Below are 21,451 nucleotides of genomic sequence, written 5' to 3'. Positions count from 1 at the left end.
TCCCAGCCAAACAGCTCTGATAAAAGAGAGAGCAAACAGCCAGATAAAATTGGCTGCTTACTTGTCTGCTGGCCTCACTGTACCCCGAAGCAGAGGCCTCTGCCAGCGATTACATCCTATGTGCATCCTCATTAGCAATAAACTTCGGAAACTGGGAAAGCCGTCTCTGGATGGATTGTACGTACAGTATCCTCTCCAAGAATGACAGAATGATATTGTCTGGGAAAAACTGAACATGCCCCATGTCATACAGGGAAGTGGTGTGATAAAACAGTAATGCACACATTCGCTTCTCTAAGCTCAGAAATGCTTGTTAGGTACAGGCTTGTTTAAGAAGGCAAAAAGAAATAGTAAGCTGAGACAAATCCCTGAAAATGCTCTCATATAGGACATATTATTTAAAACAAACACATAAACCACACAACAACAACAAAATTTCCCTGAAACCCGGGCTGATTCCATGAGTTAGCGGTTACTGTATCACGCACATACAGGTGAAGTTGCCACATGGCACAGACGATCTCAGTGTACTTTCATGGAAATGCATATCCCAAGCAGTTCCAACTGAGGACAACCCTCAGCTCAGAGGCACATTTGCCCTTGGCTCTTCTTGCCCCACTCCCCCAAAAGCTGATGCCCCACCAGGTGTTCAGTGCTGCTGATGACAGTAACAGCAACAACAGCCCTGCCACGATAGAGCATTCTTCCAGGCTGTGTTTTTATGAAAGCTTTGCCTTTATTACTCAGTCCTAAGAGTTTTCTCAAATCATCCTTGATTTTCTAAAGTTTTAAATCCTAAAATGTAATTCTTTTGGACTCAAATTTGCCATATTAATACAAGTCTTGATCCAGATGTATTTTCCAACATTTCTACAGAAATGAGGTGGAAAGCATTTGGTTTGGAGGAATGTGCATTCAAAGGCACTTTACATTTCAGATTTTCTCTTACACCCTCTAGGAAACTGAGATAACACTATCAAGTTGAATTTAGGAAAGCATAGATCCCGGTTCCAAATTTCAAATTTTTGTCACAAAGCCGCACTAGAATCAATGGAAACAGAATTATTGCAAAAACTCGTATTTGGCTTTCAGATTACTGGCACACTTTTCTTCATGAGGAGGAATTTTGAGAGGGAAACTATCCTTGAACTTGGGTAACATTACAGAGGCCTCCTCACCATCATCATAGCTGAACAATTACAGAATTAAACAGCAAATTGTTTCTCCACCCAGGAGCAGAGGTGAATAGGGAGGTGGTTTTTTACAACTGCATCATTTCATGTCAGAGCATCTCCACTGCATTGGCTGAACCTCAGGAGTGGACATGCAGCTATTTCCTGCAGAGAGGGAACTGAACAGCAGACAAAAAAATGAGAGCTACAGCTGAAGGAAGAGGAGGTTGAAAGGCAGTGGGATTTATTCCTATACACACACGGCCTTAAAGAGGAATTTAGTGGTCATGAATATCAGGCAAATGACAAGGTGGTATTCTGGCAAGTCTCACACCATCAGCCAAGTACACCATGAATTTTCACAGTAGTATTAGGATGCCAAGCAGGTTTCAAACAGGCACTTCTGAATTTCGCTTCTGAGCACAGCATGTAGTTTTATAAACATATGCTCAAGAAAGCCTTGTGGCCAATGACTGGAGGAAGAGAAGAGGGCATTAATTAAAGGCTGGATTGACTTACTGCAAAGAATAATGAGGTAATAAATATACTGCCCTGTTAGCACCTGGGCTGTAACCTGTGGGCTGATGATGGACGGGTTGCCTCCATATAGCTTCTGGGACTGCTTGGTTCACTCTTTGTTTTTGCTGGTGATTTATTACCTGCCATCCTACTGCATATTCATTCTGAAACTCACCCCCACCTAGAAGTGTGCCTGAACCCTGGCTGCACGTACTGCCAGCAGAGAAGCATGGCTCTGGCAGGCTCCTGAACTCCAGGAACCTCCCAAATCTTGCTATTTCTGGGACAGCCATGTCATATAAGCCTGCTCCACAGCCCGGAGCAAGGTCAAGGGATGGAGACCATGTATGACTAAGGTGGGGCTGCTTTAGCTTCTTTCAAACCAACAGTACTCTGTAAATGGTTAGCCAAATTAGACAAGCAGAGAACTGTCAGTACCAACACCTATACATGGATAGCCAGAGAGATGGCCTGCCAATTAAGAATCAAGATAGGGGGGTTGCTTAGATACAAGGCACAAGCTTCACCTATTAGAGGGGACAAGAAATGCTTGCTACCGGCTGTCATCTATTTCTGAGCTGCGGTGTTTATTTTCACCACTCTGCAAGCTGAGATACTCTGAGAGCTGCAACAAGACCTTGATGTGGTGGGAGGACTGCTGCACTGCCTCAGCCACAGCGGTCAAGTGCTGCTGCAGAGTAGTGCTTGCAAATCACTACTACTCCTTAGCAGACAGAGCCTGCCAGCTGAAGGATTGACTGTGGAGGTGGCTGCACTTTATGTGGCCACAGGGGAGGAAGCAAGGACAGCAGTGTGAGAGCACATCAGGAACCAGGAACGGGAATAGCATGAACCTCATGGCATAAGGAACAATGTGACTGTGTCCCCAGGAGATGAGCAAAGGACAAGGACATTGGCCACAGCAAGATGGAGAAACAGCACTTTCGAGGGCTGCAGGTCTGGTCAAAACCACTTGGTTTTGGTTTCCAAAAGCCTTGTAAACACAAGCAGCAAAGGGTGCTTAACACAGAGTAGTCAAAGATTTCTTACTTTTCTTTAAACGCCACTCTTAACTCTAACATGTTTGTTTCTCTTTTAAAAGTGACCGAGAAAAAGTCTATACCTCTGGGCTCATAATTGAAACCAAATCTGCTGACTTCAAAGTTCCTTGAAGAACATAAATGTGAAATTGGGAAAGAATTTCACTTTTCACTATCAAAGAGATACCTGAGACAAAGTACACTTTGTAATGTGAACAACCTGTCCCTCTTTCACAGGTTGTTCTACTATAGTAATAGCTCTTGCATATAATCTCTCCACTTATTTATAGTTAGAGGCTGTGAAATTATGAACTCATCTTCTATCTACAGCCTTCTATTTTCCAAATAGCGCTGGTTGACCTCTCACTCATCAGTACTCTTCTTTTCAACACTACTGCCAAATTCATCCCTCTAGCTACACCAAAGTCACCTTCTCTGAAACTCATGGGACAAGTCCAACATCAAACGAACACACTCACTATATTTCTTCTCTGCTAAAATGTGCTTCACTATAAAACTGTTAAAAGCCCAGATGGGCATGGTTTGCAAACATCAGTGAGAAAGGTTTAATGGTACACCGTACACCTCTCTATTAGGACAATTCATTTCGGACTGACTTACTACCAAAATAAAAAAAAAGGCAGGAGGTTTTTGCCCTTCCTCCAAGCTCATAGAATACTAAAGTCAGTGAGTGCTGAGGGTGGTGGATTCCTTTCCCCTGCCAAAGGACTATCTCCTCGTGGGCCGATTCCATTTGGTTTACATGTAACCCTGGGGTAAGGATTTTAGTTTGTTAGTTTAAGAGGGGCGGCCAATCTCTTTGCACTGGAACCATTTGAATTCTCCTCATGCCTTTGCTCTCTATCAGAGCAATCTCCTAAATTAGTTCCAGTATGTTGACATTCCTTCCATCTGGTGTCTTTCCATTCAGTGGTATTTTTATTACTCTCCTAACAGCCGCAGACAGAAGTACCTTTCCACTGCTACAAAATGCTCTTTTATTAAAGGTCAGCCAAATCAAAAGAACAAGCAAGTTTGTTTTTAATTTTGGAGATGCAGACTAGAATAACCTTTTCATTCAGAAAATTCATGTATGACCCACTTACCTCACTTGTGTAATAAGCCTTGAATTATTCTTCAAAAATCATGTGAGTACTGAAAACTGTCCTTTACCTTAGAAATTCAGCCTGATTCAGCTTTTGTGTTTTTGACTGTTTTACAACCCCCGGCATAATTTTTATTTTAGCTGGAGTTTTTTTAATCTATATTTTTAACAGAGAATATAGCGGACATGAAAATATCCCAGATCCAATGAGAAAACCACATATATGCATACACATAAATTTATGCATTTGCTTAATTATAATTGAAGATATCAAGATATAAAGTATGTGTTTTAATGCTAAACTTGTGTTAAACTGTTTTCCTGAATTATGGCCTTATTCAGCCAAATTGCATCTTCTTTTAAATTAAAGGAACGTAGTTAAGATCCTGCAATAATCTTTTAAAATCAGACAGCATGCCATAATTTACTCCCCAGTGAGAAGATTAAATCAGAATGGGAACTATTATCCTTGGTGAAGTTGTTTCTCACAGAGCAAGACCGAGGATATGTAGATTATAATGGTTTGCTCTTTAGAAGGAAGGAAAAATGACAGTTGCTAATTTGGCCACAATAACATGTTACACTAATTGACTTTGTTTCGGCACAGAATACAAGCACTACCTCCCTTTTATTTAAATATTATTTAAACTGTTGAGGAACTTCAGAGAAGTATATTTACATTGCTATGGTAGGACTGTGTAAATGGGAAGATGGAAATAAATTTCACCGCTGCTGGTAATCAGCATGACATTTAAACTGGACCTGCCCGTGATCTCACACATTTGAGTTTGTCATGTCCAATGAAGGCTGTTTAGGTGATCACCCTGAATGGCAGGAAATTCATAAAGCTGGGTTTATGGTAACCAAAGAGTTAAATTTGTTTATTCTTGTTTCATTAGTATCTCCAGACACTTGAAATATTACTTGATGTTCTTGGATGTTATCAACTGAAAACAATGAGAATAAAGCACTCAAAAGTCAAAAGCCTACATAATCAGAGGAAATCAATTAGAAATGTGGTTAAACACTATCACTACTGAAGTACTTTCTCTTGGCCAAAAAAAAGAATCATTTCAGCTTTCCAACTTCCTACATTCTTGATTAAAGCCCAGTCACCCACGTGATGTTTAAAGGGACTCGTGGCTTTTTCAGGTGTTTTGCACACAGAAGGGGTGGGGTCATTAGGCACCAAAGTTTGTTTTGATTATGTCTGAAAACCAGGAGATAGCAAGGGCTTGGACAGAGGCTGGGATCGCTCTGAACTGTCACAGCCTGAGATAGGTGACTGTTTTGTCACCCTGGCCCCTGGCTGCTGCCCCACCCTGAGGTCCACATGCAGCTGATGGCAGGAGACACTTGTCTGAGCCAGCACTGCTGCAGGGATGAAGTTCCTCAGCAATGGCTTGTGTCCACACACCTTTAACAGCTGTCACACAGGCACATTTCTGACAATGAAGCTGGTTTTGCTGATGATATGGTGACTTGACTGACACAGCTTCCCACACTGGAGACAGGCCTATGTGTGTGTGAAACACCAAGTGTGTTTATGCTTTGTCGCATGAAGTCTGGCGCAAAGCGTGACACTGAACATGTATTTGGCAAGTGCAGGGAGTATCCTGGACTACTATGCCACTGCTGTTACACACTGTCAAATTATCTCCTAGTGCCTTTGGGGTTTGAAAGTAGAGCTGAACCAGTCTCCTGATTAAGCATGTAACCTAGCTCAAGCCATTGTGAACTGGCAGACACATGGAGAATCTCTCTGCTTTTTCTTAAGAGTAGCAAAAATGCAACCTAGAAAAAAAAGAGTGCATCTTACTTGGGAGATCCATATTTTGTGCTTTGTTAATGCAAAGTGTGCAGCACTCTTATAAGCATCCTGGCCCCAAGTCAGCAGAGCACTTCAGCACACATTTTCCTTCAGTTACTCGTTTACATTAATGCCATCATGTTCCATGAGCACCAAATTTTGATCCTAATGTTGATTCATTCTCCAGGGAAGATCTTCAGTAAACTATTTCTACAAACATGTTAGCTGATAGTCTGCTTCCCTTTAAGTACATTTTGCAAAAGGGCAGACTTTTCTGTATGGTTATGCTGACCAAGGACAACTCTTTCAGCACAGAAACAGTCATGCAGACAACTGTACTTCACACTACAAAGACTCAAGAGCCCACTCCTTAAATGTATCAAGTGTAACTTCACCCTCATGATTGGCCCAACACGTGTTTTAATGTTTGCAGAATGTTCCTTCCCTGGTTTAACTTTTATAAAGTATTGCCAGATGAGGTAGATTTTGCACTCAAGCTACCCCTGGAAAAATATGTTAGCTCTCAAAGGCTTTATTATAAAATCCTGGAGTTTTCAAGGCAAAAAAGCAATAGGGGAATGGAAGGGTGAGGGGCAGGGGAGAGACAGACAGATGAATGGACAGAGGCATTATTCTATAAACTAAAATTTATGTGCTGAAATCAGAACACTGCCAGCAAAGCCAACTTTGTTTATCCAGTCCCTTTCAAGGAGTTTAAAGTCACTTAAAGGAGCACTTCCCTCACAGCCACACTTGGCAGATTGCCAATTACAGCCCTGCTGAGAGGATGGAATTTCTTTAGTCACAACTGTACATCTGCCCTGGCAGTAATGGGTAAGGTACATGCCTTATGATTAGGTTACAAAGAAGTACCTCTAAACTGGAAAGCTTGGTTTCCACACATCTGAATTTGCTTGGTATCAATAAAAAAGATACGGTTGTGTTTACATCAAGTAGACAAATTCAGAGGTTAATTGCTATTAGCAGGAAGGTCAAAAGGATACCTAAACAAGAGCCTACTCAAGGAAAACACATGTTTGTAAATGCAGTACAAAGAGCTTTCAAAGGTTATTACAAGGATATCCAGTGTTGTCCATGGTACGTACATCTGTACAACATAGCACCTACAGAGAGAGCTGTCAGACATGCAGTGGCACGTCTGGAAACCTGTAGTAAAAAGTTGTGAGATAGGAGTAAAATATCTATAGGATGGCTTCAGTCTTAAAATTAATCTGGTCTAAGTTAGTCAGCTAGACTCCAACAGGAGCCTCCAATATGTCATTTAGTCCACTTATCTGAAAAAAGGTCTCCCAGGAGGGAGCCAGCCACCCCGGGAAGATGCTGAACTCTCTTGACTAGAGACAGACACCAAACTTGTAGCATACACCAACTGCAGAAATGTTGGATTGCTTAATTTTAGTGAGATTAAGCCCATCTCTGAGGATTTACTGATTTCAACATTTTTTGTCAGGGGATAGCAATATTATCACTCTTTAGGAAAATCTATGTGTTTAAAGTCCAGCTTTGAAACGATAAAAATACTTCAGTCCTTGATGTAGTAGTCCCTTCACTTCATATCAAGTACTCTTCAGCTTCAAGAGAAGCACACACTCAAGGGCCCCTGAGGTCACACCCTCACCTCTGAGCAGTTCCTGTGGGTTCAGCTGCACAACCACACATCTTCCCAGTGCTACCATATCTTAAGTTACAGCATTGGCTGCTACAGGCCAAATACTGACTCTGACTGCTTGGAAAACACACCAGAATCTGATATAGGTGCTCATCCTCCTCAGACAAGATGAATTCTCCATCATGGAAGTCAACTGGCTTTGCTACAGAAGCATTGCTCCTCCCTCCACACGGCCAGAGAGGGAATTTTTACTCCCACAGGACTTAGTGTCTGCTTCCTAAAAATGCTGTAATCTTTTTCACTTTCACAAATATTTTAACTCGGGAAAAACTATTTTAAGTAAGGATGAAAAGGGCAACTGGTCAAAGAACCACAGCATACTTAATTTTTTTTCTTCCTGAGTTTCCATCCGTATTTGAAGTAACTTTTGTTCCATTTGCAACCTACATGCTGACATAGCATCCCTCCCCTTTTCTGTTCCTTTATCCTTTTATGAGTTTATTCAATAAAAAGACAGATACTCATCTCTTTTCAAGTACAAGAACATGCTTTTGAATAACTCAATATGAGATAGTGTAACAGTATGCCAAGACAGCCGTTGTTTTAATCAGTCGTATCAACTCTCTGAGCAGAGCTGCCATACACATCTCATCACCTTCTGCATTTACCTCACAGCTATGGAAATGTGTAGGACTACATTCAGGTTTCCTGTTCTTCACAGCAGAACAAGGGTGATCCCCAGGGATAAGACTACCTGACCCAGTTTCCTCTGAGCCTCTGGAATCTATATCCCACATCCAGCATGCAGACTCTCCCTCCCTGCAGCAACAGGCCTTTTGGCTGGCATCTTTTAGCACGCACATGGCATGACCCGTTGAGCTAGTGCTGAGACATAAACAAACTGGCAAATCTTCCCAGCTGTGTCCCAGGAAGAAAGGAGGTAGAGGAGGAAGACAGTATAAGGAAACAGGAATGATAAGCCAGCCACCAGACTGACAGGAAAGTGCGCAGGGGTGGACAGAAGCGGATGCTGGGATTCAGGGAGAAAAGTTGCAGTGACAGAAGTAGCAACTTGAACTGGCTGGTAAGGGAGGACCAAGTCCTAGAGCAGATAAGAGCAGTCCTGTGCAGTCCAGGGAAAATAAAGCAAACAAGGACTGCTCTAGGGGCTGGGAACACAAACAGACATCAGGCTGGTTCATGAGTGAGGGTGAAATGAAACTGAACTGTACAGTGGGAGCAAGGACATGAGGTGATACATGCAAGCATCTCCCACCTGTGACTGACACAGTGAACTCACACAAGAAGAAGCTCTTCCAAGCAAAGGTTTATGCATCTGTGAAACACTGGTAGCTCAGAGGGAAGGCAGTGCTCAAGGAAGTCTCGTTGGTAAGGGACGGGTTACACAAGGAGTAAGGGTTAGTTTGGTGCACGATCTCAAGAAACACGAACATCAGGTCTGCAAGAATGTAACAGAGCAGTCAGGGAGGAAAATCACATTCACTAACCTTCATATATGGTGATGATATGAGGGTGGCTGAGGGATGACATGATCTCAATCTCCCGTCTGATGTGAACCATATCTTGCTCATCCTTAATTTTGTCCTTACGAATGGATTTTATTGCAACCTGTAAATGCAGGAAATCAAGCATTATTCTTGGAACTGAACAGATGCATCTAATCCACTAAGAAGAGTTAAAAAATAAATACAGATGTTAGATGTTGGCAGAACGTGGAATGACCAAAGCAAACCTTTAAAATACAAACCTCTATGCTCCAGCTCCCTCGCTGTATAACAGTAAATACACTGTCATTACAGTGTAATGGCTGACATGAAATTTTGGGCTCTTCAAGTCTTAGGACTTTACTGAGGGGGAACACAGCATCCTTCAGAAAGATTTCTGTGCTAGCCTAAGCACTCTCCTTATGCAAATGGAAAAACTCCCCAAGAGATTTTGATGGGAAGCACGTTTGCTAAGACATGATTGCATCTGACAATTTCAAAAAGAAACTTTTGAGACAATTTCTTTGAAAAAACTTTGAGATCTCTGATGGAACAGAGGCAGGGAATCCAGGGTGCTGATTATGTATTGATATCCATGTTAATACATAAAGGAACCCATTAACACAGATTAGTCAATGCTTCTCTAAAGCTCAGGAGTTATGACTAATTCAAAAATCAGAATAAATAAATCTTTAAAATTTACATCTAAACTCGTCCTCATATAAACCCAAGCCTTCAGGCCCGACACAACACTTATGCAGTCACTGCAAAACCGTATCCTTCCTGCATCCTTCCTCAATCAGCAAGTTTTTTTACAAGCATATCATGTGACTGGATGTCTTTCCAAAAGGCAGGGTGGGAACAGAGGAAATGATAGCAGAACTTGCAATATAAATTCAAATTATAACAGTCCTTGTGAGTGTCTGTGTGTTGCCTGTGAAAAAAGGGCTTATCTGAACACCCCCATAAATAATCATGGAGGTCATCTCATGTCCTATAAGAAATGAAGAAAGCAACAATGCAGAGAAGCTGGTTGGAGAGGGAAGGTGAGGGCATTGTGCATACTGAATGGCAGCACAGCCTTTATTATACTCCATATTTACCCTTTATTGTTTTTTTAAGCTAGAGTTCAGGGAATAAATTATCAGCTAGCTTAAAAATCAACAATATGTCTTTGAAAAACATAACTGACCTGCTGAGATGACCACCCTTTTATGGGTAAACCAAACTTGTGTCATTCTTTGCAGCCAACTAGTGTGGACTTCTCCTGGGAAAACATTTGTAAATCTATGATTTACGTTATTTCCCCAGTTACTCTAGGAAAAAAAAATTCACTGCCTACTTCAGTAATTGCAAGTGGCATGACCAGTATTGTTTTAGTTATATGATGTAGCATTGAGGATATTGAAGAAAGAAGAGAAAAACTTACAATATTATAAAATTGAAATGTACATAAACAGGAGCCAGTTTAAAGGATCAGGTTTCCTACAAAACCTTCAACTCTGAAAAGCAACATTGTTCAAAAAAGCATTAAGCACATGCCCCATCCCCTTGAATTCCCAAAGACTGCTGCACATGCTTAAAATTAAGCTCTTGCTCAAGTGCTCCCCTACTTTGGGACAGCAGAACAAAAAGAAGTCAAGGGACAAAACAATTTGCATGTTAAAACCAAAACAATTATTTTTTTCCTCTTGACCCAAACATTTGGAATAGAGATTTTAAAAGCAACAACATCGCTATAGTCTTCTTTACATGGCACATATTTCTAGAAAAGGTAATACAACAGATCTTAATTAAATGAGTGACTAAGATAGCCTCAAAGTAATTCTAGAGATGGAAAAGGCAACCAGCTCTAAAGATGACACTGGATTTTTCCCCTTCCCACGTTTGCACTGGTTCTGACTGCAAACGCAAATACACCCCGTATACAGAAGGATGTGGGTGGCTCTTGGAGCAGTATGTGCATTCCTGCAAGAAATAAATATAGACATGGGTAAAAACACATTTTTTATTAAAAGACAGCCTTGTACTTGGCTCGGAGGAAGAATTTAAGAAGGGTTTCATTGTCAAATATACAACGGGGAGCAAATTCTTCCCCATTCATGGCTGGTAAAGTAATAACAGCAGCCCAGAGGACATGCCAATCTCCTGATAACTTGACTGCGTGCTTCACAGACAGGACTTCTGCACATCTACCCATAATTACTGCAACTGGCCTCTGCAGAAGAATTTATTTAAGAAAACATATTTTTAGATACAAAAATGCAAACATGATTGAAAAATGTGGTGACACTTTGTAATTATATGTTTAGATCAAAATTCTAATGCAAAGAGATGTGTTGCCTGGGAAGATATTTTTTAACAGGACCAGAGAGTTTACAGTCTCACAACTTGAGCTGAAAATTAAGGCACCTTAATTTATGAAGGCTATTCCTAAAGGTTTACCCAAATTTCAAAGATGGTATTTAAGCTCTCCTGAAAGCATCATTTCCCAGTTGCAGGGGTAGAATGCAACAGCCCAGCCAAAGTACTTGGGATTTTGTCGGTGACATCCAGGCAAGGTGTCATCACAAATATAAGGAAAGAATACATGCTGAACACATCTCTTGGGTTTTTACATTCAAGACTTTCTCTTCCCTCACTTGGCACTTAGAAACAAGGAAAGACAATTAGCAAGTGTGCAATGTCTTTACTCCAGTGGTGTCAGTGGAGTCAGGGCAGCTCTAAGCATCCACCTGGCCATGGTCAGCCCATCCCCTGCCATCCTGGCACACAGCGAGAGCGCTGCGTGGGAGGCAGTGCCCCTTGTACCTTACCAGTACAAGCACTGGCAGAGAAGAGAGGTTTACTCACATGCACTAACACTGTCTATTTGCACAGCACATAAGCTGTAGCCATTTATTAGTTAAACCTTGATAAGCAAGTGGTGAAACAGCACAATTTATCCACTTTCAGAAGATGAGGAAATCGAAACAGAAAGGTGACATGACTCCTAAAGGAAATGAGGACAGTAAGGAAACAAGGACAGTATCACCCCAGAAACTGCTGCCTGCCTCCTCCTCCCAAAATGCGCAACACACCACAGAAGTACCTTATTCAACAAACCATCTGGTTATTAAAGGATGATTTCCTTTCCCCATGCTCAATTGCTATTTTTCTCCTCAAAAAGAGTGTCAGGAAAGTGAAAGGTTCAAAGGCTTCTCAAAAAATACTTTTTACCCCATGCCATCTGCCTGGCGGCCTGCACAATCCCCACACTTCAAAGGCTACCAGCCATGCACAGCCTTGCTGGTGACCTGGTCTGAAAGGCCAAACAGGGAGTGATCGGTGTCAGCAGACTGTCACTGTCAGAGGTGGCATCCCAGAGCAGGATTAGTGGAGCAGGACAGCATTCATTCCAGCTCTTCCCTTCTAAGAAACAGATTTCTGCCAGTCAAGTCTTTCACATACACCAGTCTGCTCAGACTACGTCAGCAAGAATACTTGGGCTCAAGTCTACTGATGTGAAAAAAACAACACAAACAAGAAAGCAGCCCAGCTGGGTTTTATTCAGTATTTCATGGAAACATTACAAATCACAATCACATTCCAGGTATTTATTACATATTTCATTGTGTTCATATCTGTGAACAAAATAAGACCTCTAGCTGTATGTTATGGTATCGGACTGTAAAACAAGCCTCCCTCCCAGGTATTCTAAAATATCAATAATATAACTTCTCTCATGAAATGTATTTCTTTCAGAAATATATTCCAGAAAATACATTTTCAAAGAGCACTTACGCTTTTAACACCAGACAGTGCTGGCTCAACTTTTCTAAACCCCACTTACAGGACTGCTGCATGATGGACCTGAATAACTTCAGCATAATAGGAAATAATGTCAATTGAGAAATACCTCATGAAAGAACTTGTTTGTTCATTCTTAAGGCTCCTTTCTTTCTTACTTGCCTGTTTTCTTGCTTTCTCTGAAAGCAGCGGCTTCACTGGAGCAACATCAAAATTTATTAAGGGTCACAGCCTATGAATCACGAGTACAGAAAAAGCAACACGCTTTTTACATCAGCTACATTAACTACTCCAAATATTCCAGCTCAATATCTGCAGAGAAAGTGCTATTAGTCCCTTTGGTACTCTCAAAACCCTGTACTTATACCTCTACCACACTTTTCAATATATTTTACAGGGTTTAAGACTTAGATAATTTAATTATAGTATTTTTAGTAACATTACTAGTGGAGGAATTTGTATTTTTCCTAGCTTCTTGTCTTAATGAGAATTTCAGATCACTCCAAGACCTTGCATTTAGAGAGAGTAACATATTAGATTCCTAATACTGAAATCTAAAGCCTCTCACCCCAACAAAACAGGTTCAAGTTCACCTAAACCCCCTATAGACATAGTATCCAATCTGGCAAAACACTTTAACACATGCCTAACTTCACACATGTGAGCAGGCCATTGACTTTTGTGGGACAGCTGACACATGCAAAGTTAAATAAATACATGCATGAGCACCAAGGTCACAGCTCAAAACTAGGCCATGTGAAGTTTCCCTCTGGGGATCATTACTGGCTGTGTGCACCAAAACCATCCCCAGAATCTTCTGCAGAGAAAGACCATCATAAATGGGATGAAATCACCTCCACCTGCTCCACCAGTTCTGGTACCAGTCTCTGCTCAGAAGGAGGTAAAGAGAATACCCTCTCCAACATCTATGGTACAGGCAGGGGCTGTGAGCCTCTAACACAGCCAGGCACCTCCAAACTGCTCTGCACAAGCACAGCCCCAGCTTCACTGCTGCTCTGCCTTCCAGAAGCAGATAGGAAAGAGGGAACAGAACTTTTGGCTTCCCATCCCTCCATGAGTCAGCTTGCAGAGTGTGCTGGGCAGGAAGCGTAGAGAAATAAATTGCTTTCTTCAAGGCTGCAATAAATTACTGGAAAAAGGATTTATACTCACTCCCTGAACTGGTGTAGAGAGATTATAAAGTATTTTCCAACACACTTCATGCTTCTTTGCTTTTGTTTCATACAAATAACTGGAATTTAACTATAAATACTTCAAAAGTATGATGGTTGCAAAGGTTTCTGTACATTCAGTCATATCTGTGAGAGAAATGTCTTTCTTCCTTTTCAAGCTTCTTGGCTGCTTAGCAGAGCAAAATGGGTAGAATTTATTTTTACAGAGCCTGATCAAGTTCACTGTGTACAAAAAAGTATTTCCAGGTCTAAACATCTGGCAAAGGGCATGGCAGTAGGTGCCCACTTCTATATCAAATCTCCATGTCTGCTGAGTCACTGCTGGCATCATCGTTTACAGCCGAGCAAAAAAAAAGCTGTGTTTTCATCAAAGTGAAAATCTGTTTCACTTGATTTGAGGAAGTTGGTTCATGTGTTTGTTTTAGTCTAATGAACCTTTCTAGTCTAATGAACATTTCCAGCTGAGTTGTGTGAATATAAATTAAGGTAGAACTAGCCACACTGCGGAATCACAGATTTTTAAGTCAGTGAGTGCTGTAGCTGAGCCTGACTACTTAAATGCCACAAACCACTGACCCTTCCCCAGCAATTTCTGCATGCAGTACATTCAGACCCATTGAAAACAATCTTCCACTCTCTATTATCTAACAAGGCTATTTTTAGGACCATAGTGAGATATGAACTGTTTTTTTCCACCCAGGGAGGCTGTGACTTTTAAGCTGGTTCCAGTACTTGCACATATCACCCATGCTCGAACAAATTCCAATGGGCTCTTGCAATACTATTGTGGAGAGTCAAAGAACCAACATCAGGACAGAGAGCAAAGTTCCCTGAGAAAGGGAAACCAGCTTGTTGCCACTGAGCAATATGTCAGAAAAGCCGCTTAAAGAAAATTATTAAAAAACACTGTATTTGGATGAAGAGGGAGGGGAAGGTTAAATACACATAAAAATCTCCTTTCTGAAAGCTGTGAACTGAATCCATCCCCACCCAGCAATGGGAAGTGGGTGAGCCCAGCCAGTTTCACAGCTCTGCTTCCTTTCTTTGAGATTCGAAGGTGGGAAGTGAAATGTGCCAAGTGCCAACGGGGTGTGGAGGTAAAGAATAGGTTGTTCAACCAGGGGAGGTAGAGAAAGGGAGAGCAGAGGATGTTTGGGGGTGGGGAGAGAAAAGGTACATTGTTCTTTCTCCAGCTCCACAGAGCCAAGTAAGAAAGAATAAAGTCTGGCACCATATAATGTTTTTTCCAGGGGAGTCTCTGCCTATGGCTCTTGGCCCAGACATCACCAACGCAAGAGGAAAAGAAACAAAGCTACAAAATTATGTGGTCCCTGAGGTGGCTGCAATCAAATGATAAGGAGGGGGATGCTGGTAATGCAGTTGCATTGAAATGGCACTTCCAGAGGTTGCACAAAGAAGAAAAAGGCAGGGGGCAGGCTGAATAACTGTCTAATTGGCCTCTGGACATTTCAGGTGGGAAGAAGGATCCATGGACAGATATTCTTATGGGGAAATGAAGCATCCAAAGGGTTCTGAAAAGGTATGCTTATGAGGACTTCTTTTTGTAAGCCTCCTACCACATGGTTATACCTTTGCTGTGTCCATTTGCTGAAAAAAGTTATCTTGAGATTTCAGCCCTGGGCCAGGCACAGTACTAAAGAGCATCATGCAGGATGTGTAATTCTAAGAACAAGCTTCTGCATGGTCATAGAAAACATTTCATGCAGTCACTGAAAAGTTGAAACAAGGCCACTGTGAGTCTAAGCAAAATTAGTGCTTGGCGTTCTGCAATCTGCTAACACATCTCTCAGAGCTCTCCCTTTCAGGGAAAGAGTAAGGTTGACACAATGCCATTGTTTCGGAGATTGTTAGTTTTCACATCCTAAAAGCCAGATCATCTCCATGGTGATACTGCCTGGGAGACAAGCATTCAACAGAATCCTTATTAATTATTTATCAGCAGCCCAACTCTATTGTTTGATATGCTGGCAAACTATGCAGTAATCGGGAGAGTTGCTCAAAGCAGTAACCGGTGCCATCTGCACCCAAGTGAGCCTTTGCTGATTTAAATCTCAGCTTCTGCTCATTACTTTGTTTGTTCATGTCATGGATGTTACCAAGAACAAAACATTGTTATTGTTGTTGCCAGCCAGCAGCTGCACACATAAAGGGCAATGATGCACGTGCCTCGATGCACCTCTCAGGTCCATGCGCTTGTGGGACATAAAGGTATTTTTTACAGCTGCTGCACTCTGCATGGTAACAGCATATAGCAAACATCAGCATCTCCCTGTTTCATTCCCCTCTTCACAATGTACCAGACAGATTATATTTCTAAAAACCAAAGCTGATGTCACTACTTGTAGAGAAACTCACTCTTGTGACAAGGCACTAGAAGTCCCGAGTCAGCGTGATAAATGTTAAATCAAAATTCTATTTGCATAAGCTGAGGTACAATGCGTCACTGTCTCTGGGAGAATGAAGGTATGATTACCTCAGGTTAAATTTTCCTTTTCTGGTTCTGCTGGATATAGTTGCTGCTATCATATCATAAATGATGATTCACCAAGTGGAGAAGAGGAATTAACTATTCACGAACACTCAGTAAGGGGATTACATATTCTCTCTAGTTCCTCCTTTATTCACAGAGAAAGATGTTTGTGGAATCAAGTTTTTATGAACAGCAGAAGGTATCAGATGAACACACTTATACTGTACTGTATTATAAGTGAATACACTTATAAAGTGGGTGCCAGGAGCAACATACAACACCCTTCCTCCACTTCTTTCCTCACCCCCTCATACGGTGCTTGTTATCAGGATTTGTGAGCACATTTCCTGAGTAACTACTGCCTAACTGGGAAATTTGTATCCCTTCATTGTCTGGTACCCACTACCCTCAGCTATGTCTAAAAACCTGGCACATTTACACCATGCATTCTCTGACAAATTTCTCTGGCAGACCTTTCTTCATTTAATACTGAGAATCCTTGCCTCAAGTCATGCATGTCAGAAATATACCAAAAAACTTCTCCCTTCCCAAAAGATTTTTACACCATATTACTGAAGTCCTAAGTCATAGCACTGTTCAGTTCTAGAAGAAAGATCCTACAAATAACCACCATCCCTAGCAATAATGATGTGTTTCCCTTAGTGATACCTCAAGTTGACCCTTCTCACCCCTCCCCACTGTCCCAACAGCATGCTACCACAAACCTTCATCCACTTCAATCCTCCCTAACCCACAGCACAACAAATTTGCTGTGGTAGGAGCAGAGGTTGCAAAAGATTTGTTGAAAAGCAGAGATCTTACATGACCAGGTTATTAAAGATGTTTGCAACTGTGTCCTGTCAGGACTGGAGACCAAGGCTGGTCTGGCATCCTGGGAGAGTCACTATCATGTGCAGACTTCACCCTCCTGGAGAAAAGAGTGGGACTACTTACATCTTCTCTAATACACTTCTAAATGTAACTCCATATCCTCCATATCATGCACAGATTGATGGAAGACCATCTTCTTTCCATTGTCTAATAACTCACAAATATCCCATCCAAATACTTTCAAACTTTCAAGAAAAGTTCATGCTTTGGCATGTAAGAAATTAGGTCTGGAAAGAAACTGGGGTAGGGGATTTCCCCAGGGCAGTGGATATTCATAACTGTAATTAAAAAAGAAAAAAAAATGCTTTACAGCCTCAACTATGGATCATTCTCCTTAATAGATGTTAACCAGCACTGAATGCCACATTCACTCAAAAGATGAAAACTGCATTTACAGTTAACTTCTAGTGAAGTTGCCAAGCAGATGTTTATTTTTGGCTTCCACATTTACCAAAGCCAAATGCTACACTGAGTTGGGATTTCACAAAAGTCTAATTGCTTTTCTTCCAGGTTACAATTTTGTTGGAAGCAAAAAGGGGGGAAAAGGAGGGGGAAAAAAAACAGGAAAAAAAAAGCTGACTTCACTTTTAAGTAGGAAAAAAACTGGTAGCATCCATTTCTATCATGTCTGTTTATATCATAGTTTAAATGAGGTTAGAATTGTGCAATCATTATTGATCGACTTCCAAACACAGCATAGCTCCATCCAGCACATAAGCAAAAAGAGGAAAAGTCACTGAAAGAGAATCCTGTGTCAGTCAGGCTTTTAAATTCTGCAAGTCTGTGTGTAGACTCTTTAGAACTAATTAAATTACTGGCAAGTCGGGATAAAGAGGACTGAAAGAATTCACAAGCCCCAAGTTCACTGTTCTCAATGTTACATGGGTATTACAGATTCACTCTCCAAAACCTGGAAGATAGATTTCACAGTAATTTTGGGGCTTGATCTCACAGCTACCACAGCTGCTGATGTAATGCAAAATGCTAACCTGAGGCAGCAGAGAGGGACTTTAATTCAATGTTGTTTTTTCATTGTGAGTAAGCAGTGAACCACACTGAAGTAATCCTCCAAAGTAGGAGTGCACACTGTTCAAGGCATCAATTTGGGGATGAAACATAAAACCAAGATCTTGGCTATGTCGTTATAAAAAAAAGTCCTTTATGACTTTCTTAAGAAGACAGGTATAAAGCCGTGGTGCCTGGATCTAGTTCCAGTCTGAAAATTACACGGTCTCCTGTAATTCCTCCAATAATTTAAATTGGAAATGGGTTATTCACACCCTCTAAGCAACTGCTGCAAACTGTTACAATGTGCTGCTAAATAATGGTAACCTCAGCAGTTACGAGAGTCTCTAAAGTGATTTTACAGGTTTAGGCGAAAGGTACTACATCAGTGCAAGGCTGTAATTCACATTAAGCAAGGAAGAGGGTTAGACATTGTTTGAACTCTTAGAAGTAGGTTGTTTTTTTTTCCCAAGAAGCCATCTCACAGCACATTTTCATTCATTGGTACGTTCTGCTTGAGAAAGTCGTGGATAAATAAATGCAACTTGGATTATTCTCTCTCTTTCACTGAAGCTTCTGTGAGTTCAGAGAAACCTCAGAACCACTGAAAGTTTTGCACATCTTTACAATGCCTCTTCCACCACAAATGTGAAGTCAGCTGGTATTGTGGGGATCTTTTGATTCTGCTCTCTGGTCCTACAGTCCTTCAGAGAAAAAAGGGAAGTGCTGTTTCACCATAAGAATTAAAATAGCACAAGGAAAAAGCCTGGGAAGAGTCTTTTTCAAAAGAAATGTCTGTACTTACATGCACCACAACACTCATTAAAACCCAAAACCATACTGTTTGACCACCTGAAATTCCTAATTAACAGAATGGAATTTTTAAGTGTGAAAAGATTTTTAAAGCTGAATTTAGAGACTTTAGTCTTTTTTATTTACACAGATGAGCAAGGATTCATTGTGCAAATATGGTGGGCCACAGAAATTATATGATGGAGGGTGCACAGATGTGTTTAAACAGCAGAGTTGGAAGGGTTAATGACATGGAACTATCAGAAGCACCTGTATCTAGTATACTTTCCTAAACTGATCTAAGGTGGATCAAAATATAAACACCACTTCCTGGTGGGAATCTAACAAACCATAAACCCATATCCTATCTGGAAAAATACTCTTGGAAAACAAAGCCTCACCCATATTATTTTGCTCCAGGGCTTACAGATCGCTTTGCAATATTAAATTTGTTTTTGTTAACACACTGCTTCAGTATTACATTGTTCTGCCTGGACATTACCTATTTAATGGTCCCTTCTGGGAAGGGATCGTCTCAGAATTTATGATGGAATGTGGTGGAATTACTACAGCGGGAGGAAAGAAGTTTGCTAAGATTTCTTCCCCATCCGTCTCTGATTTCTGAGAAATGTTTACACCCCTGAAGGTAGAGGAACCTCCTGTTGTTCTGTTCTATTTACTGAAAATAAATTACCAGGGCCACCCTAATGGCTCAGGAGAGAGAGTAAAACAGGAACAGGGACACTCTTGCTCCCTGCAGCCAGTTGGGCTTGGAATGGATGAGAGGGTGAGGAATGAATTACACTTTCCTACAATTAAGTGGCTGGCGATCCAGCAATTCTGCACCCTTAAATGCATAATTCCAGCTTTCCCTGCTAGAAGAGCAGTTCACAACTGCAGGCAGTTGTTCTAAGCAGTTATGAGGAGACTTAACCTTGGAGGGGAAAAAGCACAATGCAATTATTTTTCAGGATGGAAAGCTTTTGCCTAGGAACTCCCCCAGACCCTGCGAGCTGCAGGACTATTGCCCCCTTCTTCAACATGCACAAACACCTTTTTTGGCATATGTTTTGGCTGGAGTCAGTTGAACAAGCAAGAGTTATAACTCATGTTTCTGGGATCCCCTTGCCAGAAGCTAAGCTGTTAGGTAGTGTAACAACAGCAGCCCAGGCTTCCCACTTCATCCTGCCAGTGACCTTCGCACACACTTGGACATACCCCCTTCCTCAGAGTGAGGAGCAATTCCCTTTCATGCTGCTCGGTCCAGAAACTCATCTCAGCAAATACCACAAATCATGTCAGACCAAGCAGGACTATTAAAGCAGTGCTGCATAATGTGAATTGCTGTCCACAAGGGACCGGACCAAGAGACTGCCTAACCCACTTTGTTTAACTTTTTAGTTAAACAATCCTGAAAGGGGAAGCTGCATTGCTACTCTGGAAATTACAACTTTAATCTCATTTGAACCACACATTCCTCAGTTAAACTGCAGAAATAATTCAAGAACCAACTCCCAAATAAGACATTTTTCTACATTTCCTGGAAATATATTATTTCCGATGCTGTGAAATAAAAAGCAGACTTATTAATTTACCCAGGTTAAAGTTCTTCCAGTAGTCCTACTAAATTCTAATGTAAGTCTAATTACTTGCATTTCACCAGTTTTGCATATTCACATTGCTCAAAGCAACACCACACAACACCAGTGGAACACTGATCGTTTCCAACTCAACCCCACAAACCATTTGCACATATTGCATTCATTGCTCGCTCGTGCTGCACTGCCCACGGCAGAAATCCATAGTGCTTCCCTGAACACAAAGCAAGCTTCATTTCCCCTCCTTGGGCATGCTTTAATACAGCTCTGAGGTGCCAGTTTTTACTGGGTTATTTAAACAGCATCTAGAGTTTTGCTGGGCAGATAAGAAGAATAACTTGGGTGTGCAGTAAAACAAAGATACAGCTCTTTGTGCCAAACATTCAGTTTATGGCAATACTTCATAGGACTTATTCCCCATAACAACTGAACTGTCATATCCTACAACTACATCCCAGGCAACCTCCCAGATGAACTCACTACGGCTGCTGTCTGATGTGCTCTACATACAAACATCCAGAACTAACCAGATGTTCTCTATGTAAAACATTTGGTTTGAAACATGCAGTTCTTCTTTCCAAAAATCCATTACATTTGTTTAATAGACTCGCACAGTTCAACTAAAATATCCTGGAGCAGACATTTGACTGCAACTCTACTCTACCAGCCCCATCTGCAAAAAGAAAAAAAGAGAAAGAAAGAAAAGGCAAATGAGAATGCTTTACATGATTTATGCTGTCTTTATGATCAGCCAGTTCATAAAATACAAGCTCTGGTCTACAGACAATAACACAAATCGCTTTCAAGTGTATTGTTTAGTCCTTGCCTGTGTTAAACAAATATTTCAATTGAAACAAAGGCCCGAACTCTGCTCTTCAGCTTACAAGTGTTAACACAACTGAGAGCAGCAT

General features: G+C 41.2%; 1 protein-coding gene and 1 long non-coding RNA gene across 2 annotated transcripts in view; one reads left to right on the top strand and one right to left on the bottom strand.

The window, feature by feature from the left end:
- Positions 1-21,451, top strand: part of LOC135300717 (uncharacterized) — a 55,641-nt gene that overhangs the window by 3,052 nt on the left and 31,138 nt on the right. The window contains exon 2 of the long non-coding RNA XR_010362492.1: positions 15,237-15,303. This is a non-coding gene — a long non-coding RNA (uncharacterized LOC135300717). The remainder of the gene's footprint in view (positions 1-15,236; positions 15,304-21,451) is intronic.
- The window catches only part of NUAK1 (NUAK family kinase 1), a 46,467-nt gene that overhangs the window by 14,395 nt on the left and 10,621 nt on the right, over positions 1-21,451 (bottom strand). Inside the window, exon 2 of the mRNA XM_064420448.1 lies at positions 8,785-8,905. Coding sequence (XP_064276518.1) covers positions 8,785-8,905 — 121 coding nt within the window. The remainder of the gene's footprint in view (positions 1-8,784; positions 8,906-21,451) is intronic.

The sequence above is a fragment of the Passer domesticus genome, chromosome 5, assembly GCF_036417665.1.
Source record: "Passer domesticus isolate bPasDom1 chromosome 5, bPasDom1.hap1, whole genome shotgun sequence".
NCBI classification, from domain to species: Eukaryota; Metazoa; Chordata; class Aves; order Passeriformes; family Passeridae; genus Passer; species Passer domesticus.
This window is presented reverse-complemented; position numbering and strand designations above follow the sequence as displayed.